The sequence below is a fragment of the Oratosquilla oratoria genome, chromosome 41 (genome assembly GCF_046742065.1).
Source record: "Oratosquilla oratoria isolate Oo_2021 chromosome 41, ASM4674206v1, whole genome shotgun sequence".
In the NCBI taxonomy this organism is placed as follows: Eukaryota; Metazoa; Arthropoda; class Malacostraca; order Stomatopoda; family Squillidae; genus Oratosquilla; species Oratosquilla oratoria.
The window spans coordinates 28,869,775-28,893,826 of record NC_134817.1 but is presented as its reverse complement, the minus strand read 5'-3'; the positions used below and the strand labels follow the sequence as shown (position 1 = coordinate 28,893,826).

Genomic DNA, 24,052 nt, shown 5'->3' with positions numbered 1-24,052 from the left:
ACACGTAACAAAGCACGATGTACGAATTTGGAGTTCTAGATACTCGTACAAAGCACACCTCGAGATGAGGCAACAAACTCCTGCAGAGCAGGGCTGCCGTTTCGTAGAATTTTGTACCAAAACGTAGAAAGATAGCGGCATGTGGCAACTGCACAAGGACATGAGGAAATTTTTTCTACATATCAGCGGGCTGTTCAAAACGTTCAAAAACTCAAACTTTTGTTTAAAAATCATAGAACTAGTTATCAAATAATAAATGGTACATCAAAATATGACTTTTATTGGTAATTGTGTTACTTATAAAATATTGTACCCCAAGAGATACATTTCTAGTGTAGAAAAAAATATACGCTAAAGTTTCTACTTTCTTTTAACGATAATATATAAAAAAAAGAATTTGTGTATCTTACTGAATATGTTAGGGCATGGGGGCCTTTACATTCAAGAATAAAAAAAAAACTAGAACCAACATTTAGTGAAAGTTTGACAAGTATATTTTGCTATGAAAGTCTACACACGCCCGAGAAAAATGTATGCCCCGGTATGGCAACACTCCCATTCTATACGGCAGTATAGAAAACGCGGGAACCCTGCTGCAGACTGGTTTTGGCCGAGGTGGAGTCACGCAACAAGCAGACCGGGTGTGCTGCACCCATCTAACGAGCGTCAGCCAACTCTCACGTATTTCACGACCTCGCATGTACGTAAAATAAGGCAAGTGTTAATTTTTAAAGTTAAATCGTATAATAAAACGAGTGTTCGAAAACCTCAATCGTTACGTTATATCCAAAATTCGATAAACTGATGTTCGTTATATAGAGGGTTTTTCATTACTTTTCGTACGTGAGGAGCATTCCAACCCTTCGGACACAAATCTGTACAGATCACTTATCTGCTTAAGGTCATCAATCTAAATTTGCCATTGAAGTCGTTCATACATGTATTGAGATACCAGCTTCCATTTTTTTTTTTTTTTTTTTTGTAATTCAACCTGCCTACCTAAAGAAGATTTTTTGTGTTATTAAAAAAAATTTCATCATACTTTTTCAAAATTACCGTAATGTACACTACAGTTCGAGAAGGTTGGACAATACCAAACTTCCATCTAATAAACCGACCCAAAGTTCAATATGTGAAGAAAGTTCGATAAAATAACACCTTCACTTATATAAAAAATTCGCCTATAACGACCAAGTGTTCCCTCCAAATATCACGGGTTTACTGTATGTATGTGTGTGTGTGTGTGTGTGTGTGTGTGTGTGTGTGTGTGTGTGTATGTATATATATATATACATATATATAATTGATGTGGAACCTCGCTTAACGAGCTAAATTCGTTCCCGAATCTTGTAATATGAAACACCCGTTATGCGAAAAAAAAACACCATAGCAATCAATGAAATAAATAAAAATGTAATACGTAATATCTAAAGGCGTTTTTTAAATCAACGTGTGAAATAAAAATGTCACTAATAGAAATGAACCTGAAGAAAGAATGTTTATCTATTTAATGCGTAAAGTAAAATATAAAGAAATAAATACGGTTGTAGCTTACGGAAAATGGAGGTAGCTCGTCGCGCGAGGGTGGCCGAGACGGTGGGGAGGAGGAGGGGACTATTTCACCGTGCTTCACAACGGTGCGGATGCCGGTTCTTCTTTTAAATTTCTCGAACCACCCACGGCTTGCTTTGAATGCTTCTTCTTCGTTCGTTGATGCTCCTGGATTTTTCTTAATAAGGTCAGCGAAAATATTTTTCGCCTTCTCACAAATGATGTTCTCGTTAATAGAGTCGCCTTGCATTTGCTTATCATTTATCCACTTGAGAAGCAACCTTTCAACATCGTTGAGAATACATAGCCGTTGCGGTGATATTCTTGTCACTCCTTTTGAAGCATGTATCGTCTTAATCCTGTCCTTGTCCTTAAGGATAGTACAAATCGTTGATGAAGACCGATTGTATGTACGTGCTAAGTCAGTCACGCTCACCCCTCGTTCTCGCTTTTCAATGATTTCACGTTTCACTTCTACGGTGATTTTCATTTTTCTTCTTTTATTGTTATCTTCTTGCAGTTTTCTCTTGGGGGCCATTCTTGCAAGGGTTAAATTTTGCACTAAAAGAAATTCACAAATGCTTCTGAAAACACGTTTAGAAAAATGAATGATTACAAGCGACACAAAGATGCGAACACAACGAGTGCTAAACGCAGACTGACGACCGAAAAGCAGGTGGGAGCAGGATTGCCACTTGCCAGAGCTATTACGATTGTTCTCCGTAGTGAATTTTCTTACGTTTGTTAAAATGGTGTTATTATTTGTATTACCAAACATTCCTGAATTAATGGCAAACATAAAAAATAATAACATTATTCGAATCATTTCAATATCTAAAGATCTATTGTATTTCAAAATTCTGTTAAATACAATAAGTTGCAAATACCAACCCTGGGCTGGAGTGAGTTACGTGTACAAAGGCCCTAATGTTGTCTCCTCGTGACTCGTTATGCGAAACACTGCTCGTGAAGTCCTTTTATCCCTTATAATATATATATATATATATATATATATATATATATATATATAATATTCATTATACGAATACCTCGTTATGCGAGGTGCTCGTTAAGCGAGGTGCTCGTTAAACGAGGTACTCGTTAAGCGAGGTGCCACTGTGTGTGTGTGTGTGTGTGTGTGTGTGTGTGTGTGTGTGTGTGTGTGTGTGTGTGTGTATCATGTATCTGTGTACGGACTTATAGTTTATCTCACAAATGTGTTAGAACTTTCAACTCACCTTACAGCCAGGCATTTTGGCTTCCCCCTTCATAATGTTCTGGCCAGTTTCATTCACGTTAAAGACCTTCTCCATTAGCTGGAACAGCTCTTCGGGATAAGCAGTAGTTTCTGCGTAGTCGGCGGATGCGGAATCGCCATGCAACGGGACACTCTTGAGATTTAATCTTTTCTGGAAACTGTCGAACCAGTCCTTGCTGGCTTGAAAATCCTCCGTTGGCGTTGACGTCGACGTTCCTGGTTGGGGTTCTTCATTAACTCCTGTTAAATCGTTGTACAACTTCCTGGCCTTCTCCCGAATGATATTGCTGTCCAAGGGGACATTTTTCTTGCGGCAGTATGTTATCCACAAACTAAGAGTAGATTCCATTTTTATGATGTTCCTGTCCCGTACTACAGACGTAGTTTTAGCAAACTGTGAAGCAAAAAATCACAAACTTCACACACGTATACAAAGCAAACACTCGTAGCATAGGCACGCGGGTAAGTGGCAGGAATGCGATGACAGTACAGTAGCCAATCAATGCAAACGTTAAACTAATCTAGTGCCCCAATTGGCTACTAACGACTCGCTAGCCAATAGCGTAGCTAAAAACATTAATGTTGACATACTAGCACACTACGCCACATTTCTATTGTTTATATTTAAATCTAATATTAATCTATATACTGTATCTATTGTTCGTTTTTATTAATATGTATTTATAAATTAGATAATAATATCTTTTAATTTTTAAATTAGGAAAACTGTAAGGTTTCAAGTACTAGCACCGATATGTGTAGGCATCGCGGGTAGGCGGAAGAACCGCGAGTGCGCAGATGTTTGGTTCGATGAAGTCGAGATTATGCGGTATCGCGAATGGGGAGTTGCGGATAAGCGGCGGGGGGGGGGGGGTCACTGTGTGTGTGTGTGTGTGTGTGTGTGTGTGTGTGTGCACGCGATATCTATAGTTTATCTTACAACGCATTAGAATACTCAATTCCATTGGACACATATACATACACACACAGATGAGGGAGATAGATGGGGCTCCAGCCTTGCCGAATTATTCAATTTTCCGAGTTATACAAATCCCTCATTCACCTCCTCCCCATTTGCACAAATTCAGTATTTTTAAAACACTGTCCTACAGAGCAGCTGTAAAAGCTTAAAACAAAACTAACATTCTCTCCCATCAATTGCCGATTAGTAAGACGGTGTCGACTTCGAAGGGTAAACAGCCATCCAGCACTGGTTTTGAAGTCAGTGACTTTCAGATGTTAGGCTAACCTTACAGCACCATTTTGTACATCTGCACCTCTTACAGCAACTCCAGCTGCTCGCTTCTCTTTGTACCACCCAAAAACTGCTTTCTCCAATGCAACGTGTTTGACTGGCTTTATTCTCTTCTTACTTGTTTTTTGAAGAGCTTAGATCCTCCTTTGAACTTCGGTACGAATATTGTCCCTATTTTTCTTAATGGCATAGAAGGTGCTGGACTTGATATCAAACTCAGCACAAGCAGAGCGCATGGATGCACCCGTATCTATCCTAGCCAGCACTTTACTTCTGCAGACTCAGGCTCTTCAGTCTCATCCCCTTCCTGCCAGAGATGCTCTTCGATTTTAAAGCTGACATAACTGAAGTACGGTGTAATCACAACATAAAAAATAACAAATAGATAAAACAAAATAAAATATAGGTTGGGTACAAATGCGAGGTAATAGTGCACGTGGGTTACTACGAATCGTGCTAGGGGAGTGACGTACGTTCAACAGGGATTGCGCGGGCCTGGCCGCGTGTAACCAACGAGATGTGGGGATAACTCGGCAGCATATAGAGATGAATCACATAGAACTGGAGAGAGACCACGAAGCCCGAGTGTGCATACACGCTTAAAGAAAATGCGAGCGCGGTATGTTTTTTTTAATACGAACTTATTTTTAAATCAATATTTCGGTGCCTTGCCGAGTTATATTGAACGTCGACTTATACAGTGCCGAGTTATAAGGATTTCAATGTATGTATACATACATATATATATATATATATCAACCACCATGCACTTTAATTCTAAGCCATCAGCACCGGAAGAACCGTGGAGGCAACATGCAGAAATTGAAACGTGGTATGCCCGAGGACTCGAACCCACGACCAGCACGTGACCAGTGATGTAGTGACTTAGGCCATTACACCATCAAGAGATGTAAGTTGAGCGCAACTTTTCTTATATATTTGTATGCTCGAGTTACATACACATGCACGAAAGTTTGCGTTCAACCCATCTCCACTATGATAGTACAATTGGTAAGTACACGAACGCGGGAAAGTATTTGCACAACACTGAATGGGTCCCAGTGACTAGAGATACATGTTCATCAATCACAATGCACTTTTATTCTAAGCCATCAACATCCGAAGAACCGGGGAGGCAACATGCAGAAATTTAAACGTGGTATGCCCGAGGACTCGAACCCACGGCCACCACGTGACCACATTTCAATTTCTACATGTTCCCTCCACGGTTCTTCCGATGATGATGGCTTAGATTTAAAGTGAATTGTGGTTGATAAAAATGTATCTTTAGTCACTGGGATCCATTCCGTGTTGTACATTATATATATATATATATATATATATGAGATTCGGGTAGGGGGAGAGAAGGAAAGGGGGAGGGAGGGATAGGTGGTGGGAGAGGGTGGGTGTATGCTGTCACTCAGCCACTCTATAAATGCTTTCCCGTATATGTGTATTATATATATATATATATATATATATATATATATATATATATATATATTTGTGTATTTTGGGAGCAGGTTCTCTTTTAAACATGTTTGATTGAATACGACAGCATTCTGGAAGTTGTTGAATTTCTTTCTTGTATTTTCTATTTTTCTAATTATATTCTTCCCTTGGATAGGGTGGGCATAGACCAATTCATTATACTTCTCCATTTTATTGCACAACGTTTCGTCTCTAATAAGACATCTTCTGGTATTTCTGTTTTAAAGATATAATAGATATTTATGATACTAGTCTGAATTACATTGATTATTACACATTTACAATTTATATCAAATCTTACAATTGCATTTACATTTTAAATTTGAATGAATAATAACACTAAAGATAATATTATTAATAATAATAATGATAATAATATTAAAAACTACTTCTTGCCTTAGATGAAAAGGATGGCTACATATTAAACCCGGGGCGACCTTCTCCTATGCAGGTGTGAGGAGATTAGCGGATTACCCGTGACCTCTGCCCTTTTAAATGGTTCAGAGACCTGATGAGGAGAGGGGGTGTGTGGAGGGGGTGGGGGAGGAGGAGGAGGAGGAGGAGGGAGAGGAGAGGGTGAAGCTATATATATATATATGTATATATATATGTATATATATAAATATATATATGTGTATGTATATATATATATATACATACATTATATATTATATATATATATGTACATATATATATATGTATATATATACATGTATATATATATATATATATATATACATATATATATATACATGTATATATATATATATACATATATATACACATATATATATGTACATATATATATATATATATACATATGTATATACATATATATATACATATATGTATATATACATATATATACATATATATATACACATATACTGTATATATACATATATATAATATACATACATATATATTATACATATATATATATAATATACATACATATATATATATATACATATATATAATATACATACATATATATAAAGTGACACACACACACACACATCAATCAAATCAGCCATCCTGAGTCCACTGCTGAACAAAGGCCTTCATAGCATTCCATGATTCACACGACCGCGCCAAGCTCTGCCACTTCACTCCTGCAAACTTTTAAATTTCGTCTCTCCACCTTCTGTCTGGTATCCCTCTTCCACGCTTCCCATCTCGCGGCGTCCACTCAGCAACGCTTGCTCCATCGCTAATCAGTCGCTCGCACTAACTTAATGGCCCAATTCCACTTCCTCTCTTTTACCGCCTCCACAATATCGTTCACTCTAGTCAGCTCTCTCACCCAACTTGCTCTCTTTCGGTAATGGAGAAATAATTAAATGCAGGTACAGAATGGTAAAAAGAATAGAAGAATTTTACCAAGAGGTTTTCTCGTCGCAGACCGTAGTTCAGTCAGTAAATTCATCTGTAGACGTTTGTAGTATACCTGTGATTACAAAGGAATAAATAGAATTTGCTCTAAAAATATTAAACTTGGAAAAGCAACTGGGGAAGAGTTGTATATCGATAGATCTCTTGAAAGACGCAGGGAAACAAGTTTATATTAGGTTAACTCAGTTGTACACCCAATGCTTACGTCAGAAAAGCGTTCCTGAATTGTGGTGCAATGCTATAGTGATTTTACTTCATAAAAAAGACACCAGAAAGACCTTAGTAACTACCGACCGATTAGCTTGCTATCAAATTTATATAAAGTATTCTCCAAGTCAAGTTTTAGATGGAAACCAACCGAGAGAACAAGCAGACTTTAGGAGCGGATACTCGACTCAAGACCATTTGCAGGCGATGAACCAACTAATCGAGAAAACGACAGAATACAATATACCTCTCTGTTTAGCTTTTATAGATTACGAGAATGCTGATTTGGTAGAACAAATAGCAATACTAAACTCGCTACGCAATCAGGGTACAAACGAAATCATAAGGGTTTTAGAAAAAACTTATGTGAAAGGTACCGCTATAATTCAACTACATAAAGATACAGAAAAGATCGAGATCAAGATCGAGAAAGGGGTAGAGCAAGGCGATACATTTTCACCCAAATTATTTATAGCTTACTTGTAAGTGATTTTCAGAAGGTTGAGTTGGGAAGAGAAAGGTTTAAAGATTAATGGCGAATATTTGAATCACCTAAGGTTTGCGGATGACATTATTCTTATTTCAGAAATAGCAGAAGACTTGCAAAATATGTTGAGTGATCTGATCAAGGAAAGTCTCAAAGCAGGCTTAAAATAAATAAGACCAAAACCAAAGTAATGTTCAACACGAAACTTAAGTAAAGAGATTATAATCGATGATGAGGGTCTTGAAGAAGTTGAAAAATATAATTATTTTGGCCAGATGATGAAAGTGACAAAAGTTCATAATAATGAAATAAAAAGACATATTGCAATTGGTTGGGAAGTGCTTGATAAGTATAATAAAATCCTGAGAGGCTCTCTACCTTTATGTTTGAAACGTAAATTTTACGATCAATGCATTCTGCAAGCAATCTACAGGTGGACTTGGAAAGTGACGAAGGCGATGGAAACAAAGCTAAGAACTGCACATAGGAGAATGGAGAATCAATGATGGGAACGCACGCACGGACACGCGCGCGCACACACACACACGGAGTTGGGGGTGTGTGTGTGTGCAAGGTCATAGCATTACCCATAGATCGGACCTACGAGCTCTGAGCTCTCTTCCAGGAGGGAAATAGCTGTCGATCACGAGTCCAACACGTGATCCAAAGACCAAGTGAATACACACAGAGAGAGAGAGAGACAGCCACAGCATTACTCATAGATCGGTCATAATCATAGATCGGTCATACCAAGGTGAGACACACACACACACATATATATATATATATTTATATATATATATATATATATATATATATATATATATATATATAGAGAGAGAGAGAGAGAGAGAGAGAGAGAGAGAGAGAGAGAGAGAGAGAGAGAGAGAGAGATAGTTGGTACCCCTGTGTGGCCAAGGTCTCGTTTCGGCCTCATCATTCTGCACCTGGGAGTTCCAAATCTGAATTAATTCTACGACTAACTATAATGGGAAGTTTGAAATGAAACGCGTGATGCTAACAGTTTTGTTCGCGCACTTTCAAGTTTCCACATGAAACAGCTTGTGAAGGCCTGCCTCAAGGCAGGATGCACGGCCACCTCCCAAGCTTCTCCAACCGGGCTCCCTTTGTCATGCACAGTGTTGCCAAATCTACTCTTCAGAGTTGTACGAATTCTTGGTGTTCATTGCAAATTCAACAACTCTCACCCATCCCCGGCAACTACAACAACAACAGCCAACGTCACTTAATACTCCGATGTAACTTTGGCTATAAAAAATAAATAAATAAATAAATGGCACCACTGCGTCTACTGCGCATCTAGTTTTCCGTTCACGTGCTCGGAAGCTTTGTGTACCCCTCTCCAATAATAATAATTCCTCATTTCCCGCCTTCATATTTTGCTGTCGTTATACTTCTGTGTTTCATGATGCTCGTTACAATATTGTATAGGTAAAATTTAAGGCAGTTGTAAGAGTCAACTATCACCACCCTAAAATGTTATATTTTCGCAATTAGCCTGGTTTGCATTCGATATGTGAATATAGAGAATATATTCAATCAAATAATCCTGAACAAATATGCGTGCACGCACACAACTTTATAAGCTATGCGTGTGTCCGCACTGCTGAAGACCCATGTCTGGATAGAACTCTCTTTCTGACGTAAAGCAGTGCACAGTTAACACACAAATTATGCTGGTCTTTAACTCCCTTCCCTACTGAGTGGCACTTTTCCTTCTGACAACCGCCAGGCTAGAATAATGTAGTGCATCATTAATGGTACTACTCTGATATGGTCCTCACTCATACTGTTTTGTTACCATTTAACATTATTTTGTTGTTCCTTTGCTTAATGCAATGTTTCTTATTGTGATGGTGCTAAATTTTTTGTCTCAATATCCTATGTGTTACGAACATTTTAGTAATATTAGCAAAACTATAACAATGTTTATGTGCCATATGTGTACTGACTGGTATTACTCATCTCTGGTCCCCACCCCTACGTATGTTGTATGTGTAACTTTGCGTAGAATAACAATCTAATGGGGACTACAGTGGAAATAAGCGTACATGCTTTTTTGTGTTATCCTCGTCAATTTGCTATTATCATTTCGAACAATGTGTTCTTGTCGTTATCTGCACTTCATGTACATTGATTATTTGCCAAATAAATTTATTATTATTACTATTATTATTTCATTAGTGACACTAGCCAGAGAATGGGTAGTATGTCTCAGCGGTAACTTCCCATTTCATCTACTAGTCATATCGTCTACTCAGTTTCTGACATATATTCCAAAATCGGCTACTTTCTTCTACTGTGTTTTGCACATACTTTTCCACTTTTTTCATAGTTTTGGCTATAATACCTGATTTTGCAGTGACAGCTGGGCAATGGCATCATTGAAGAGTGTTGGAATGGGTAGTCTTCTGGGCATCCTGCCTGAGCTGAATTTGACTTTCTGAACGTCGACGTCAGCTCGACCTGGGTGATTGTGTGGATTACTGCTGTGGACTGTCTCTCCCTGGGTAGTAAGGCGACCTGGACAGTCCCTGTTGTGACATCTCCAAAAGATGCATCATTGAAGAGGGCTGGGATGGGTTGAGTCTTCTCCTGGGCATCCTGCCTGAGCTGGGACTTGACTTTCTGGATAACAACGTCAGCTCGATCTTCTGGGTGATTGTTTAGCTTACTGCTGTGGACTGTATCTCCCTGGGTAGAGAGGCGACCTGGACAGTTCCTGTTGTGGTACCTGCAGAAGATGCGACCCTCCTTGCCCTTCCTGTTGACTTGGTACCAGTGCCCTTCTTACAGCAGTTGAGAAGCTCCTCGCTGGGTAGTAAGCCTAGTGAACTCCATGGTTGAATGAAGTGATATCGTAGACTGACAGTGAAAGAGTGATTCTTGTAGAGGTGTGAAAGTCTCCTCACTTTGAAGACTATTAATCAACACCCTTTATGTGATACTGATCTGATTATTCAACACCCTGTGTCAGGTGTGACTGAGGAGTTTCACACCCGATGCCAAAATTTGAAACTCTTTGATGCACTGAGACATCTAAATATGATTACTTTAACACCTCTAAGTGAGTTGAGTCAGAGCTTTCACACTTCTTGACAGTCTTTAACGGCCAATGATTTCACACCTGTCTTAAACTCTAATTCAAGTCAGTTCACTATCATGAAGAGATTAATAACACATGAAATAAATAGCTGTTATGGAAGGCCTACTTTCGAGAATTAATGTATCGAATCTTATCCCGTACCAAATATATCCAAACAAATAAAAAATAGCAAATAAAAATAGCATGGATACTGCACATGTGGGTATCAAAGGTAATGAAATAGATGACAAATTGGCTAAACAAGGCTTAAATAACAATCAAATTTACTTCCCTCAAATACAGTAAAAGCAAAAATTTACCATATCAAATTCATAGCAACACTCATATCAACCCAACTATGACAGGATTATTTACAAAATAATACTGCCCAACATTATAAAAAAAATCAACCTAAAGAATCAAATAAATAAAATACGTAAACATAAACAGGCATAAAGAAGTAATAATAACATACCGCCTTAAAACACACATACAGTACACACACCGCACCTCTGCTACCAACATGACACGCCTCTTGTCATCTTTCACTGCCCCAAATTCACAACACATTGCACTGCACTCACCAATTCATACAGCCTCAACCACACTAAGCCAAGCACTACAAAATAATATTGCAACAAAACTAATCTATAATTTCCTAACTCAAATTAACAAATTATCTAAATTTCTCAACAACAACAAATAAATAAATACATAAAATAATACAAAACTAAATATATAACTAAAATATTTTCTATTCCCCAACAAACAAATAAGCTCAACAAATTCCCTAAATAACAAACCAAAATTACACACCACCGACTTAATCATCATTGTTATGCAAGGCCGTTAAACCCTAAAATATTGTATTTATTTTAGTTCATTTCTCTATCATGAAGACAGTATATGAAATAAATAGCTGTTATAATATTTGTATAAGAAATTTCATGTTTTTTTTCACAGACTTTCAGAATTATTGGCATTTTGGTGTTTGTTCTAAATTTGAAGTAGACAAAAGTAGACGATTTGGGAAACTTAGCCAAAATGGTAGTAGACGATATGGGAATTTTGGAGTAGACGAAATGGATATAAACCGCCTCAACCATTTTCTGTATCGGGTGGCAAGATGTTTCCATTTTCGCTACTGCCCGTTACTGAATTTAGCCTGACAATACATATTCCAATACACTTGCGTCTTACACGGACAAAGGACGGAATTGTTCATCACACCTCATTCAACGTCAAATAGTTTTAATGTATTTTTCAATGCTCTTGCTTATTCTAACTAGTGAGTGATACAATTCCAATATCTAAACGTGAAAATTTTGCCCTGCACAGAATTGACCGTATCGTGTAGTAGGCCTGTAGCTGTCAACTGCGGTTAAATAAGTTAAAATTTCAATGAGTAATGAGTTGATAAATGCTTATTTTTTTCTCTGGCAGGGAAATGGCCGTACCCCTATGGTGTGGTCAACAGACGTTTGGGCCATGGGCCAAGACCTCCGGATGTTTGGGCCACACAGATAGGACTTTTGGGCCATGAACCAACACCCCTCGGATGTTTGGGCCACACATATACGACTTTTGTGCCATGCAAGGCCAACACTCCCGGATGTTAGGGCCACGCAGGTCATGGGTAAAAAAAAATTAAAAAACAACTGATATATTGAATAAAACTTTTTTTTTATCCCATACTCCCAGCTCGGGAAGACGGGCTTAGGCCGGTGTGCAGCTCGGGTGCGACGTAGGACCCTCTTGCTGGTGTCGGACCTAGGCATACCTGCCTTGGCCTCCTCCGACAGTGCTGCAACGGTGAAGGTGAGTATCTGGTTGGGGGCAGTCGTTGGTGCTGGAAGCCTTCCTCTTCATAGCCTGGCGAGCCGTCTCCACTTCGCATCCTACAGTGTCAGAGTTTATGCGTCAAAGGAGCTGTAGGCTCAGCTAGACTTTTGGTGGTCTTCAGGGTAGAAGGGCACTTGAGGGAGGATGACCGCTTGACACACCGCCAAACGATCTCATCCACTGATTTGGCAACATGCTTCTTGGTGTACATGAAGCCATCAATAACGATCTTCTGACCACATCGTTTGGACGTGATGACCTCAATCTCAGTTGACAAAGTTCAGCTCAGTGAAACTAATATGGCATGTGGCAGGCCAGGTTTATATACAGAGCTTTCTACTCATGTTGAGTACATCTATGGCCCAAATGTAAGCACAAGTCACCTACATGGGAACAGGGCCATCATTTCTCATATGTTCTTTAATTCACAAGCCCTACAGTGAATCGTGTTGACACCTGGTACAAAAAAAGATACAAAGTTCCCTTTCAAAGAAATCTACCAAAATTACGGCCCGTACCATAGACCCCTTAATGAGGTCTATAGCCCGTACGATACTAGTCACTTTTTTTTTCTTTTCTTTTTTTTGGGGGGAGGCAGTGAATATATACTTTATAGTTACAAAGGACATTGAGTCCTTTGAGTCACTATATTATGCAGAAATTTCATATAATGGATACACTTGATTAACTCGGTAATGTAACGCGTAACTACCAGCTGATGGGGGATGGAATAACCCGCCTACAAATTTAATAAAAGCTCTCTTATCCGGCATCACTGGGACCAAAGGAATGCCGGATACTTGAAGGGGTTGCTAAAGTAAGTGAAGGGGTACAGAAATATGTCTACAATCACCCCTTTACTCACTATTAATGTCAGTTAACATATAGTATCACATACCGTAACATAAACAAAGCATCACATGATTGCGGCGTCACCACCTCACTCGCCAACATACTCATCACTAGACACCAACCTCCTCTGTACTTTTCTGAAACTTCCTTATTCCATGCCGAGTCTTGAATCGGTGTAGCCAACCATCTGAGAACTGGCATGTTTCCGCTTCACCCATCTTCTTTGCTAGATCGCGTCCTTTTTCTTGCAGCATGGGGCCTGTTATTGATACTCCTTCGGATCTTTTCAGGCAAAACCACTCGTACAACACTTTGTCAATCATGTCCCCACGCTGATATTGTAAAGTGTGACGGTTTTCAGCAGCTTTTGGGGTATCTGTCCCCTTCATAAACTCACGTAACTTCTTCGATTGGGCCTTAATATCGTAGATGGTTGATGAGCCTATGCCGAATTCGTCCATGAGTATTTTTCTGTTTTCCCCTTTCTCTAAACGTTTGCAAATGTCCACCTTCTGCCTAAGTGTAAGCACAACACGTTTCCGTTTATCAACTTTGGGCATGATGAAAGTTTACAGGGGAACACTTGAGGAAGAATGTAGCTGAACTGAGCGGAGACAAACACAAACGTGGCACATGTGAGACTGAACAGCGTGGGCAGTGGGCTGTGGCGGGTGGCGCGAAACTGACCCAGACAGTGGTGCGCTCTGGTGACGGCAGGAACAATTAAAGCCTCGCGCGGAAATTTTATCGTTTTATATTAATTTCATATAATTTTTCATAGATTTTAATGTTCAGAAAAAAATATGCCGGATACTTAAATGCCGGATAAGAGGGCTTTCACTGTACGTCCATCCCTGCTTCCACATCAGTCTCCACATTTTCTATATAGTCAATGTCCTTATACTTTGGTTACTTTCGTCCATGTTGCCAAACAGTGCACTAAATTTAAGCATGAAGTAATTAAGAAAAAATATATCGTTATAATTTTCCAGGTTTTTTGTGGCTTTCGGTATTCAATAACTATAAAACAAACCTCAAGTTGCAAAACAAAAAATATTATCCACCAAATTAATACATACATATATTGGCGAAACCAAAAGGCCTTACCACTGTAGGAGTGGAGTCCGAGTCAAAGCAATCTACCCTACACCCATCCAAAAAAACATTATGTCCCTCCCATTTGGGTTCTTTGTGGTTGAAGTGTTCTCTGCCTACTACTACGCTACTCAAGACAGGCAATGAAATGCACCAAGGTACAATTAACAATCATGGTTGTTTCTGACCCGGCGGTTGTGTTAGGTATTGTACCTAGGGTGGCCATTTCCAAATTTCCAAAAAGGAGGACACTGCATATCGATGATTATAATATACAGTAATATATATATATATATATATATATATATATATATATATATATATATATATATATATATATATATATATATATAATAAAAACTTAAATTGAATCATATTTTTCACTTCTAATAAAACCGACAAAAAACAAATACCTGTATTTCTTACCAAGTTACAACACAAAACCTAGTTGTATCCTCACATTGATTGCCTGGAGGTTTATTTCTTTTTGTATTTCTGCCCTCTTTCTTTTGGGCATTTTCAGACTCCTTAACCTCATAAATTAATTGCCAAACCACACTGCACCGTAGCCACATCAGGACTGCAGCCCAATGTATGAGGAATTTAGGTAATAATGGCACAGGTAAAAATGGCACGGTAAAAACGGCACAGGTAAAAATGGCACAAGTGAAAAAATAGGTAAAAATTGCACAAGTGATTTTTTTTTAAATGGCAAAGTGTTTAGAAAATGTTTTTGAATATTTTTTTCGTAAAATAATAAAATAAATAATATATATACCTGTAACAAGCAAGATTTCTTTCAGCTTGATGTACTTTGGGAAATTCATTGGGACAGCATGATAAATTTTGGAACCTTCAAGCTCTCCCAGTGGTTCCTTAACAAAATAAATATCCTGGTTCCCTACACACCATTGATCTAAGTGGCTCTTCAACAACCCCATCCTGGAAGTCATAGTGAGTAACAAAGGAAAAGAGATTTGCTTCCAAGGATACATGTATACGAAACAGATTGTAAGATCAACTACTATCAGATGGAGATGTGTTAGGAGAACATCTTTTTGTAAAGGCACCATGACCACCAGCCTTGATATGACTGATCCTGTACCAGCTAATGACCACAACCACGCTCCTGATTCTGCATCTATTTCAGCCACAAAATGCATCAACATGAAGAGAAAAGCAGCAGAAACAGAAGATAGACCTAGCCAGATTTACAGCAATAACCTGGATAACTTATCGGCTGAAGGAAAGGCGTTACTTCCAAGTGAGGACATCATAAAGAGAACATTGCGTAACCAAAGATCAAAACGCTATCCACAAGTACCAGAACGACTCGAGGATCTGAAACTTACTGGAGAATGGACAACTACTGCAGCTCCCGAGCCAAAACCATTTTTGTTCTTCGACAATGGACCAGACACTGGCAACCGCATCATTGCGTTTGGTTCTGATGAATCCCTGCGGTTACTTGCTTCTGCTGATACATGGCTGATGGATGGCAATTATGCAATGGCTCCACTAGGATTTCTACAGCTTTATGTAATACGCGTCCCAATTGGTAATATTGCAGTTTCTGCTGTTTTTGCTTGTCTGCAGACTAAAACACAAGATACATATGAAACCCTGCTACATGCAATCATGGATCACTGCCACGAGATTGAGCTCTACCCAGACCCAATAGTCATAATTGTTGACTTCGAGCAGGCGATCATCCAAGCTATCAGCAATGTTTTTGGACCGGAAACACGCACACAAGGTTGTTTCTACCACCTGACTCACAGTACCTGGAGAAAAACACAGGACCTTGGCCTCACCAACCACTACAAAGAGTGAAAACTTTTGTCATTTCTGTGGACAGATCGACTCATTGGCATTTATACCAGTTGAAGATGTTCCAGCGGGAATGCAGTTACTAAAGGCTAGATGTCCTGATGAAGCAGCTCCCCTGCTAGAATACTTCGACCAAACTTGTTTCTGGTACATATGTTCAGAGAAGAAGACGGAACTTCCAGTCAGGCATTCCAGCAGTAAACCTTCGGCGTATTCCAGCAAGATTTCCTCCTGAACTTTGGAACGTACATCAAACTACCATGAATGACTGTCCAAGAACCAACAACCTATGTGAAGGCTGGAACAACAAGTTTTATCATCTTGTAGTATCAGCACCCATCTGTCTGGAAACTTATAAGAACAATTAAGAATGAAGAAGCTGTTGTGAGTGCAGTGATAGTAAGAAACTCAGTTGGTGAACCACCCAGGAAGAAAACAGAGTATATGTCGATCTACAACAAAGACTAAAGAATTCATGCAAAGACTACACAGAAGGAAGGAAAAACCTTGATCAAATGTTACGTGGACTTGGTCACAACATAAGATTCTAGTTATCAAAATGGTGTTCTCATGTCTAATCATATTTCATTTTACTATAATTGTTTTACATAACATTTAAACGTATAAACCTATAAAATGGAGGTAAAACATTTTCTTTTTTACCAATATAATAAATGTAAATAAAAGGTTATGTGATATATTAATAAAATATATTTGATTCAAAACTGGTTTTCACTTGTGCCATTTTTACCTGTGCCATTATTACCGTGCACCATGTATGAGATGTGACTCATGCAACCACACGTTCACAACATCGGTCTTGTGCAGTTCATGTCTACTTCGGCTGCCGAGTTCCGACGTTGACCTTGGACTGGGTACTCCCACACAATTCAATTGTACGGCATTATTGTATACCTAGGGTTATTTATTTATCTATTTATTTTTGTCACACCCCAAGAAAGGAGGACAAATGCACGTCCGGCGTGAGGTTGCACCGGATGGAGGATAAAGTGCTCAAAAGGACTGTCCGGCCTAAAGGACGTCTGGCCACCCTAATTGTACCTATTGACTGTTATTTAAAAGGTCGGGCTCTGGCAGGGGGGGAAATATCACGACTGTACACGTGGAGTTTGGTTCACATATGCCACCCTCACCCATGAGACCGGCAGAAAGGCGCCATAATCCTCCCTGGCTTTCTCTAGAAGAAATCTGAAGCATGGTTATAGCACGACTACTGTGGTCAGTCTGACGAACCGTGTAACAGTTGCATCAAAATAAACGAAATTAATTACGTCAGTCTCAAGGCTGTAGGAATAGGGTATAAACAATTCAAGTTGCATGATTTCCCATGTGGGCGCTATTTCCACTGGCGCAGGATTCACGTATACACGTGACTAGCGTGGAGACGTCGCGTCGGTGAGGCAGGGACAGCAGCCACACGGGCTGGGACTGGTAGAGATGCCATGTATGAGAATATGGGATGTTGTACTCCTTAATCTTTACATGGAATTCCTTTCATATCCAATCCCACTAAATAAATACAATACCATCGTCACATTGGTTCAAATACCAATGTTATCTTTTCGCAGCCCTAATATCTAAAAAAAAAAAGTTGCATAATCGGCAATGAACGAACGCGACGAACGTCACGTATCGTTTCGCACTCAGTCTGCCACTGCTCTGTCCGACTTTATTTTTTTTTACCACCAGTTTTCCCTCGGCTGAATAAAATTGACTGGCAGAGACCAGGATGGAAAGGTAATTACGGGGCTAACCCCAATATATAGGCGTGATTTCCGTCGTCATCACCTAACAGAATTGTTATAATTGTAACATGTCCGAAATGACATTCACTCTCAACGCAGGGGTCTATATAGTAGTGGAGCCAAAACATGAACAATGACACTACTATATCATCATTGTCATAACTTAGCAATCCACAGAATTACTACAACACATACTATCTTTAGGAGGTGATTTCAAAAATGCCCATTAAAAGGCCTTAAATTTATATGAATAAATCAGTACATTATACAGCACATTCTATACCTGGCGATGGAACCTTCTAATCAAAATAATAATAATATTAATAATAAGTGTAATGTGCATGAAAATGCACCAACGAGCACTGAAGTTATACTCCATGAGTTACCAGCAATAAATGATGAAACAAAAACAGAAAGAGATGCGGTTATGTTTTGCAATCGAGAGGGCTGAGGTCACGTACCAAGAGTGCGGCAATTACATCCACGTATATACACGGAGGTGAACAGAGCGGCAAACTATCTGTTAAAACGTAATTTATCACTGCTAGAAAGGCTACGTCATGCGTGCTTTCTCGGATTTACCTCCCAACAAATCTATTTTATTAATGACACTTCTGCTTTTCGTGTTAATTGAACAGAAATAAAAATCTATTTAATCCTCTATTTGATCTAATCCTCTAGATCAAATGCAATTAATCCAGGTCTATATTCATTAATAAACTGATCAAATGAAAGCATATTTTAATATAAATATAGGGTATATTCATACTATCAACACTGGAATAAACTGTGTGGGATTATGAACAATGGGATATTGACTGGGATTTTGAACGTACAGCTTTCTCGGCGTATGTCTTCCACAAGACTCGGCTCATGCATCACCCCCTTGGCAGGGAAATCAGACCGTCGCTGTCCAGAGTGAAGTGCAGTGCATCAGACTATGATTTTTCTACGTGGATGTTAATGCATTCCTCCTTTCCCTACGCTCTGATGTTTTCAATTGTGGTCTTGATTTGGTCTCAAACCAAAACTCCGAAACCAACACCACATCAAATCAGACCAAAATCAAAATTACATGAAACTAGCTTCGAGATCTACAAGACTGATTATAAAGATGCACAACATTTAAATCCTTGACCGTTGCTAACTGTTGCTTCTTCGTCTAACTACTTAAAACACTGGAAAAATACTTAAAAATCGACGGTTATTTTAATAACGGGGTACGAACGATATGTGTGTGTGAGGCAGTGACAGTCCTAAAGACTACCACTTCAGACCCACCAACCCCACTTCCTCCAGTATTATTGCAACCATTACCCTTCACCACTTGCAACACTATTGACTTTCATACCGAATTGCAACATCGCCCAACACCCACGCTAAACTTCCGTTCTTTGTACAGGAACGCTTCGGAATGTGTATTTACCTCGTTGTATTTTACGGGAAGATGACGTGTGTGTAGTTATCCTCTTCGTCGAGACTACCGACTACGGATGGAACTGATCGAAATCAAACGTATCCCTTTAGCCTTGGCCACAGATTCAAAGGAGAAATGAAGTCAATCAGCATATAGAGGGATTACGGTTCAATACCATCCCTTCTGAAAGAGTACAACTGAGATGAATGAAATAGTCCGGCGGCAATCAAAGTGCCATCAGGTGCAGAAGTAAAAATCGTTCAATTACAGTGTGGTGTCGCAGCAGTCAATAGAACTGTATGGCGGAGCTAATTGCAACCAGTATCAATAAGGGAAAGCAAGGTCAGGTTGAGCAATAGATTGGCGTTTATTACTTCCGTCCAGGAACATTTGTTTTCGGCCGTGTTCGTTAATATCTCCTTAGCCCAAACAACAACCGTATCAAATCTTAGTGGTGATCCGGCAAGAAGAGCTGATTACTGCCTCTGGACTTTCTTCACGTACTGGCAAAACTTGATAAAGGTCACAAAGCGCATGTTTTCGTGGATGTCACGAATGACCTAAGTTTAATGTCATGGACGTTACACGTGATCCAAGTGTAACATTATGGATGTTACACCTTACCCAAATGTGACGGCATGGACATTACACGTGGCCCAAACGTGACGTCATGGATGTTATACGTGATCCAATTGTGATGCCATGGACGTTACACGTGACCCATATGTGACGTCATGGACATTTTGTGATCAGTATGACATGGCATGATGGCTGTTATACGTGACCAAGTGCGACGTCTTGTATGATATATGTGTGACAGGTGTTACAATATGCTACACGTTCTTTTAGATAAGCCTGTCCACAACCCAACTTGAAGAAACATCTTGGAATTGTGTTAAAATGAATGTACGTATGCATGTATGAACTTCATAAAAGGAGTATAATGAGCTAAGGTTATGCATTTATCAATATATATGTTCTGGGTGGCAGAAAACTGTCGTTGTTTCACTGTTTTTCAACCGCTTTATAATGTCAAGTTAAATATATTTTATAATTGCTAATGCTACGATTCTGTTCGTCTTCGGGGGGTCAACCTCGGGAGAAGACGGAGTTTCGATCGTGTTCCTTTTCGTCAGGATACGATTTTATTGTATTCATTCAACAGGAACAAAATATCAAATAATGCGTGCACATAAAAATGCATTTATATATAAAAATCATGACTAAAAAATATTATAATTGTTATTTGTGGTCTTGTCTATCGCCAGCCATAATAAAATCTGTATACATTCACCAGACCAAAGGGCTACAAGCTAAGCCTAACGAGTATTACAATGCATAAATGCACGAGTACAATCAATATTTGTTCGTTCAAACAACCGAATAATCCCTTCAACTTGAGATTCCACTGTGTGGGTAACAAAATACCATCTAAATAAAAAAAGCCTTAATAGCGGTCAGAATAGCAATATATAACGCCTTTGATAGATAAAGGGCCACACAGTTGACTGAAATAACCCCGTAACAGACATTGAAATCTTTGACCACGTCACTACCATAGCTGAATAAAATGGCCTAGTTACGGTCAGGATAATATATATATAAAGTGTCAATGTGGCCTTTAATGACATCAGGGCAAGGATGAATAAAATAAATTGTTAATTAAAGCCTTCACACCGCTTCATGTCTCAGGAATGGGTTAAGTAGACGTCGCTAGCCATGGCATTCGAACGCGGGAAGCGGCGTGGGAAGCACGATCCCACCCGACCTGCACAATAAGACTTGTATTGTGCGTCGTCGTACGTAGGCAGTTGAACGACAAAGCCAACATGCACGTCTGCTGCTCAAACTCCAACGAAGCAGAGATGACGGAATTATAATCCTGACTTCCTATCATGTGAAGGAAAAACCCCACTTGGCCTCAATTTTCCTCCTCCTATACATGTAGCGGGACTGTAACCGGCAGCGCGTTGATGGTGAGGCACGGGAGTATCGAGCCGCGCGTGGTGAGGCGGCCTTGGCTTGGGACTCTCAGCTCCACGGCATTGTCATACGTCTGGCGTCTGCGCAAATGGCCCGTCTACATACACCCCTTGCTTGCTCAGCTCCGACTCGAGAGAAGAGCCCGGCCTGGTTGCTGCTATACCTCTCGCAACTGGAGCCAAATGCCACTGTACTTCCCTCGCTCCTATGACGATCCAGATCCTCCTTTTTTTATACTGGCTAATGGTAGAGATTGACTCGTATGTAAGTGCGTGTTTGTGGTTGTGGGGAGGAGGGGGGGAGTTCCCGGTCGATGAAAACGCGGAATGCCGCCTAGTTTTAACCTAAATTAAATGTCATTGTAGCTGAGTTAAGAATATCGCGGACAACTTCGGTATGATTATTATTTTATCATTATAATTTTATTTTTTATTATGGGACATTCGAAGTAATTACAGAACATTGGACTTACCTCTCCAGTTTGGGTATCCAATGATGAAATAGAGTCTTTCATGTCCATCTCATCAATCAAGAAAAGCAAGTCAGAAAAACACCACAATTTAAATCTATGGTTTTCTTCTACCCCTGCATCACCTTCCCTCTGTTTCTTCAGCAACCTCAGTTCTCTAGTAAATTGAGATCTCAAAGTATGAAGTTTCCTTTTGACATCTTGCACTGTCACACCCGGCATTCTTCTTTTAAGTTTCCCTGCAATTTGCTCAAGAGTTCGGTCTTTTGCTTTTCTGTCTTTGTATGCTTCGCATGTGGATCGCCAGAGACCCGGATTGTTTCTATATTGCTCAATTAGAAAGAGAACATCATCACGATACCAATGGAGTTGATAGTTAGTTTGGGACATGTTGAAGGACACAAAAAATAATTACGTCCCTTCACTCTTGGCGCGCAGATGATGACTGAGTCGCGTAAGGGTGTCGAGTCTACCGGCGGGCCGTGACGCGCGCGTGAAAATAAAGGCCACGTCACACCACGCGTCTTTTGAGTCGGGTGGCCTGGAGCGGGAGTGAAAAGCGCGCGCATTTCAACCTTCCTGTTTTCAAACGGTGACACATACCGCCGTACGTGAGTGATGCGCACTACTCACCTCATCAATGCTGTCACAGCTTTCTACAGGTGATGGTTCATTTGCCACAGGCACACATCCTTTTACAACTCTATTCGACGAATAAAGTCTTCACGACGCCAGTAGAGATGAGCCATATTTGCCACTGCTGGGATTGCTGCGTCAAATCGTGTGGAACTCCGGCGGTACTCGCAACACACTGTTTTCCCAGCCTGGAAGGACAGTGTGTTGCGAGGTCCGCCAGAGTGAGTTGCCAGCAATTTGACGCGTATTGTAATCGGGCCCCAATACGAAATAAACAATGGATGCCTTCCCCCCCCCCCGATTTATATTTTTAATTTTTCCTCTCTGAGAAGCAAGGGTAGTATTACACTGTATAGCGCTTAGGGTCTCGTTCCATACTGATTATATAAGAAGTATCCGCTTAATATGTGACCCATGTTTATCCTTTACCTTTTTTGTGCAAAGTTACTTGTACATTTCACTAAACTTGTGACAACTTTAAAACTACGGCCACAAGTAGAATTACATCGCTGATATCGCCGATAAAGAGGCAGGCCATACCTGGAACAGATTGTTCTGGTAGCCAGACCATTTGGTGGCAAAGTATGGGATAGTAAATAAATAACACTGACATACACATATTTCATAGAATTCCAATCAATCGTTATGGAGTCCACTGCTGAACAAAGGCCTCTCCCAACCACACACACGACTGCACAAATATCTGCCATGTCACTCCTGCAAGCTTCTCTATCTCGTTTCTTAACCTATTGTCTAACCCCTTCTACAAGTCTCACCTAACAGCGTCTACTCAGTTGCACTTCCACTCCCACGCCTCCATAGCGAACTTCATTCCAGTCTGCTCTCCTATCTAAACTGCCCTCTTCCTGTCCTTCAGCGATTTTTTCTGTTGACCTCTGTGTATTCTGTAGTTCCGTCTTCTTCTACGTTAATGTCTAAGTTTCACATTCGTCAATAATAGTTAGGATTATCCACCAATTGTGAACTTTGAGTTTCAGACAAATATTTAGGGAAACTCTCAATACGTTTTTATATTAACATTTTTCTTAACCAATTGTGCTACATATTTTCATTCCATTTTTGTTTATAAACCTACACAGTTTAGGAGTGTTTACATTTGTCAATTACACCCTAATTTTTGTGCATTCAATTCCGATTCGCTTGCATCCTTTTGTTTTAACGATCCTTTACTATCTCCACCTTCCCCATGCCTTATATCTCTAATTATTTGCTGTCTCACACCTGTTAATTACTTTGGGTTTCAAAATTCCTTCCCATCATATTTGGCACATCTTTTTCCACACCAAGTTGTACAATTTCAGAAAGATTTCTAATTTCTTCTCTGATTCATTTGTCTCAATTCTTTTTTCATCAGTTTCATCAAAACATTTATTCAGTCTTGTATAATTTGC

The 24,052-nt window shown here is 39.6% G+C and overlaps 2 protein-coding genes across 9 annotated transcripts in view; one reads left to right on the top strand and one right to left on the bottom strand.

Moving 5' to 3' along the window:
* LOC143021091 (uncharacterized) overlaps positions 1–24,052 on the bottom strand; it is a 66,362-nt gene that overhangs the window by 11,017 nt on the left and 31,293 nt on the right. For all 3 annotated transcript variants that reach the window (XM_076178367.1, XM_076178365.1, XM_076178366.1), the window contains exon 3: positions 2,790–3,203. In XM_076178367.1, the coding sequence (XP_076034482.1) occupies positions 2,790–3,203 (414 nt within the window). The remainder of the gene's footprint in view (positions 1–2,789; positions 3,204–24,052) is intronic.
* On the top strand, positions 548–18,195 carry LOC143021094 (uncharacterized). Of its 6 annotated transcripts, none has more exons than XM_076178373.1 (6): positions 4,401–4,683; positions 4,847–4,974; positions 10,028–10,440; positions 12,194–12,568; positions 15,063–15,493; positions 15,690–18,195. In XM_076178373.1, exon 6 carries the CDS (start codon positions 15,707–15,709, stop codon positions 16,370–16,372), a length of 666 nt encoding a protein of 221 aa, XP_076034488.1. In that variant the 5' UTR covers positions 4,401–4,683; positions 4,847–4,974; positions 10,028–10,440; positions 12,194–12,568; positions 15,063–15,493; positions 15,690–15,706; the 3' UTR covers positions 16,373–18,195. The 6 variants fall into 6 exon arrangements, with proteins under 6 accessions (XP_076034490.1, XP_076034484.1, XP_076034488.1 ...); XM_076178370.1 differs by having other exon boundaries at positions 10,028–10,483; XM_076178371.1 differs by having other exon boundaries at positions 10,028–10,486.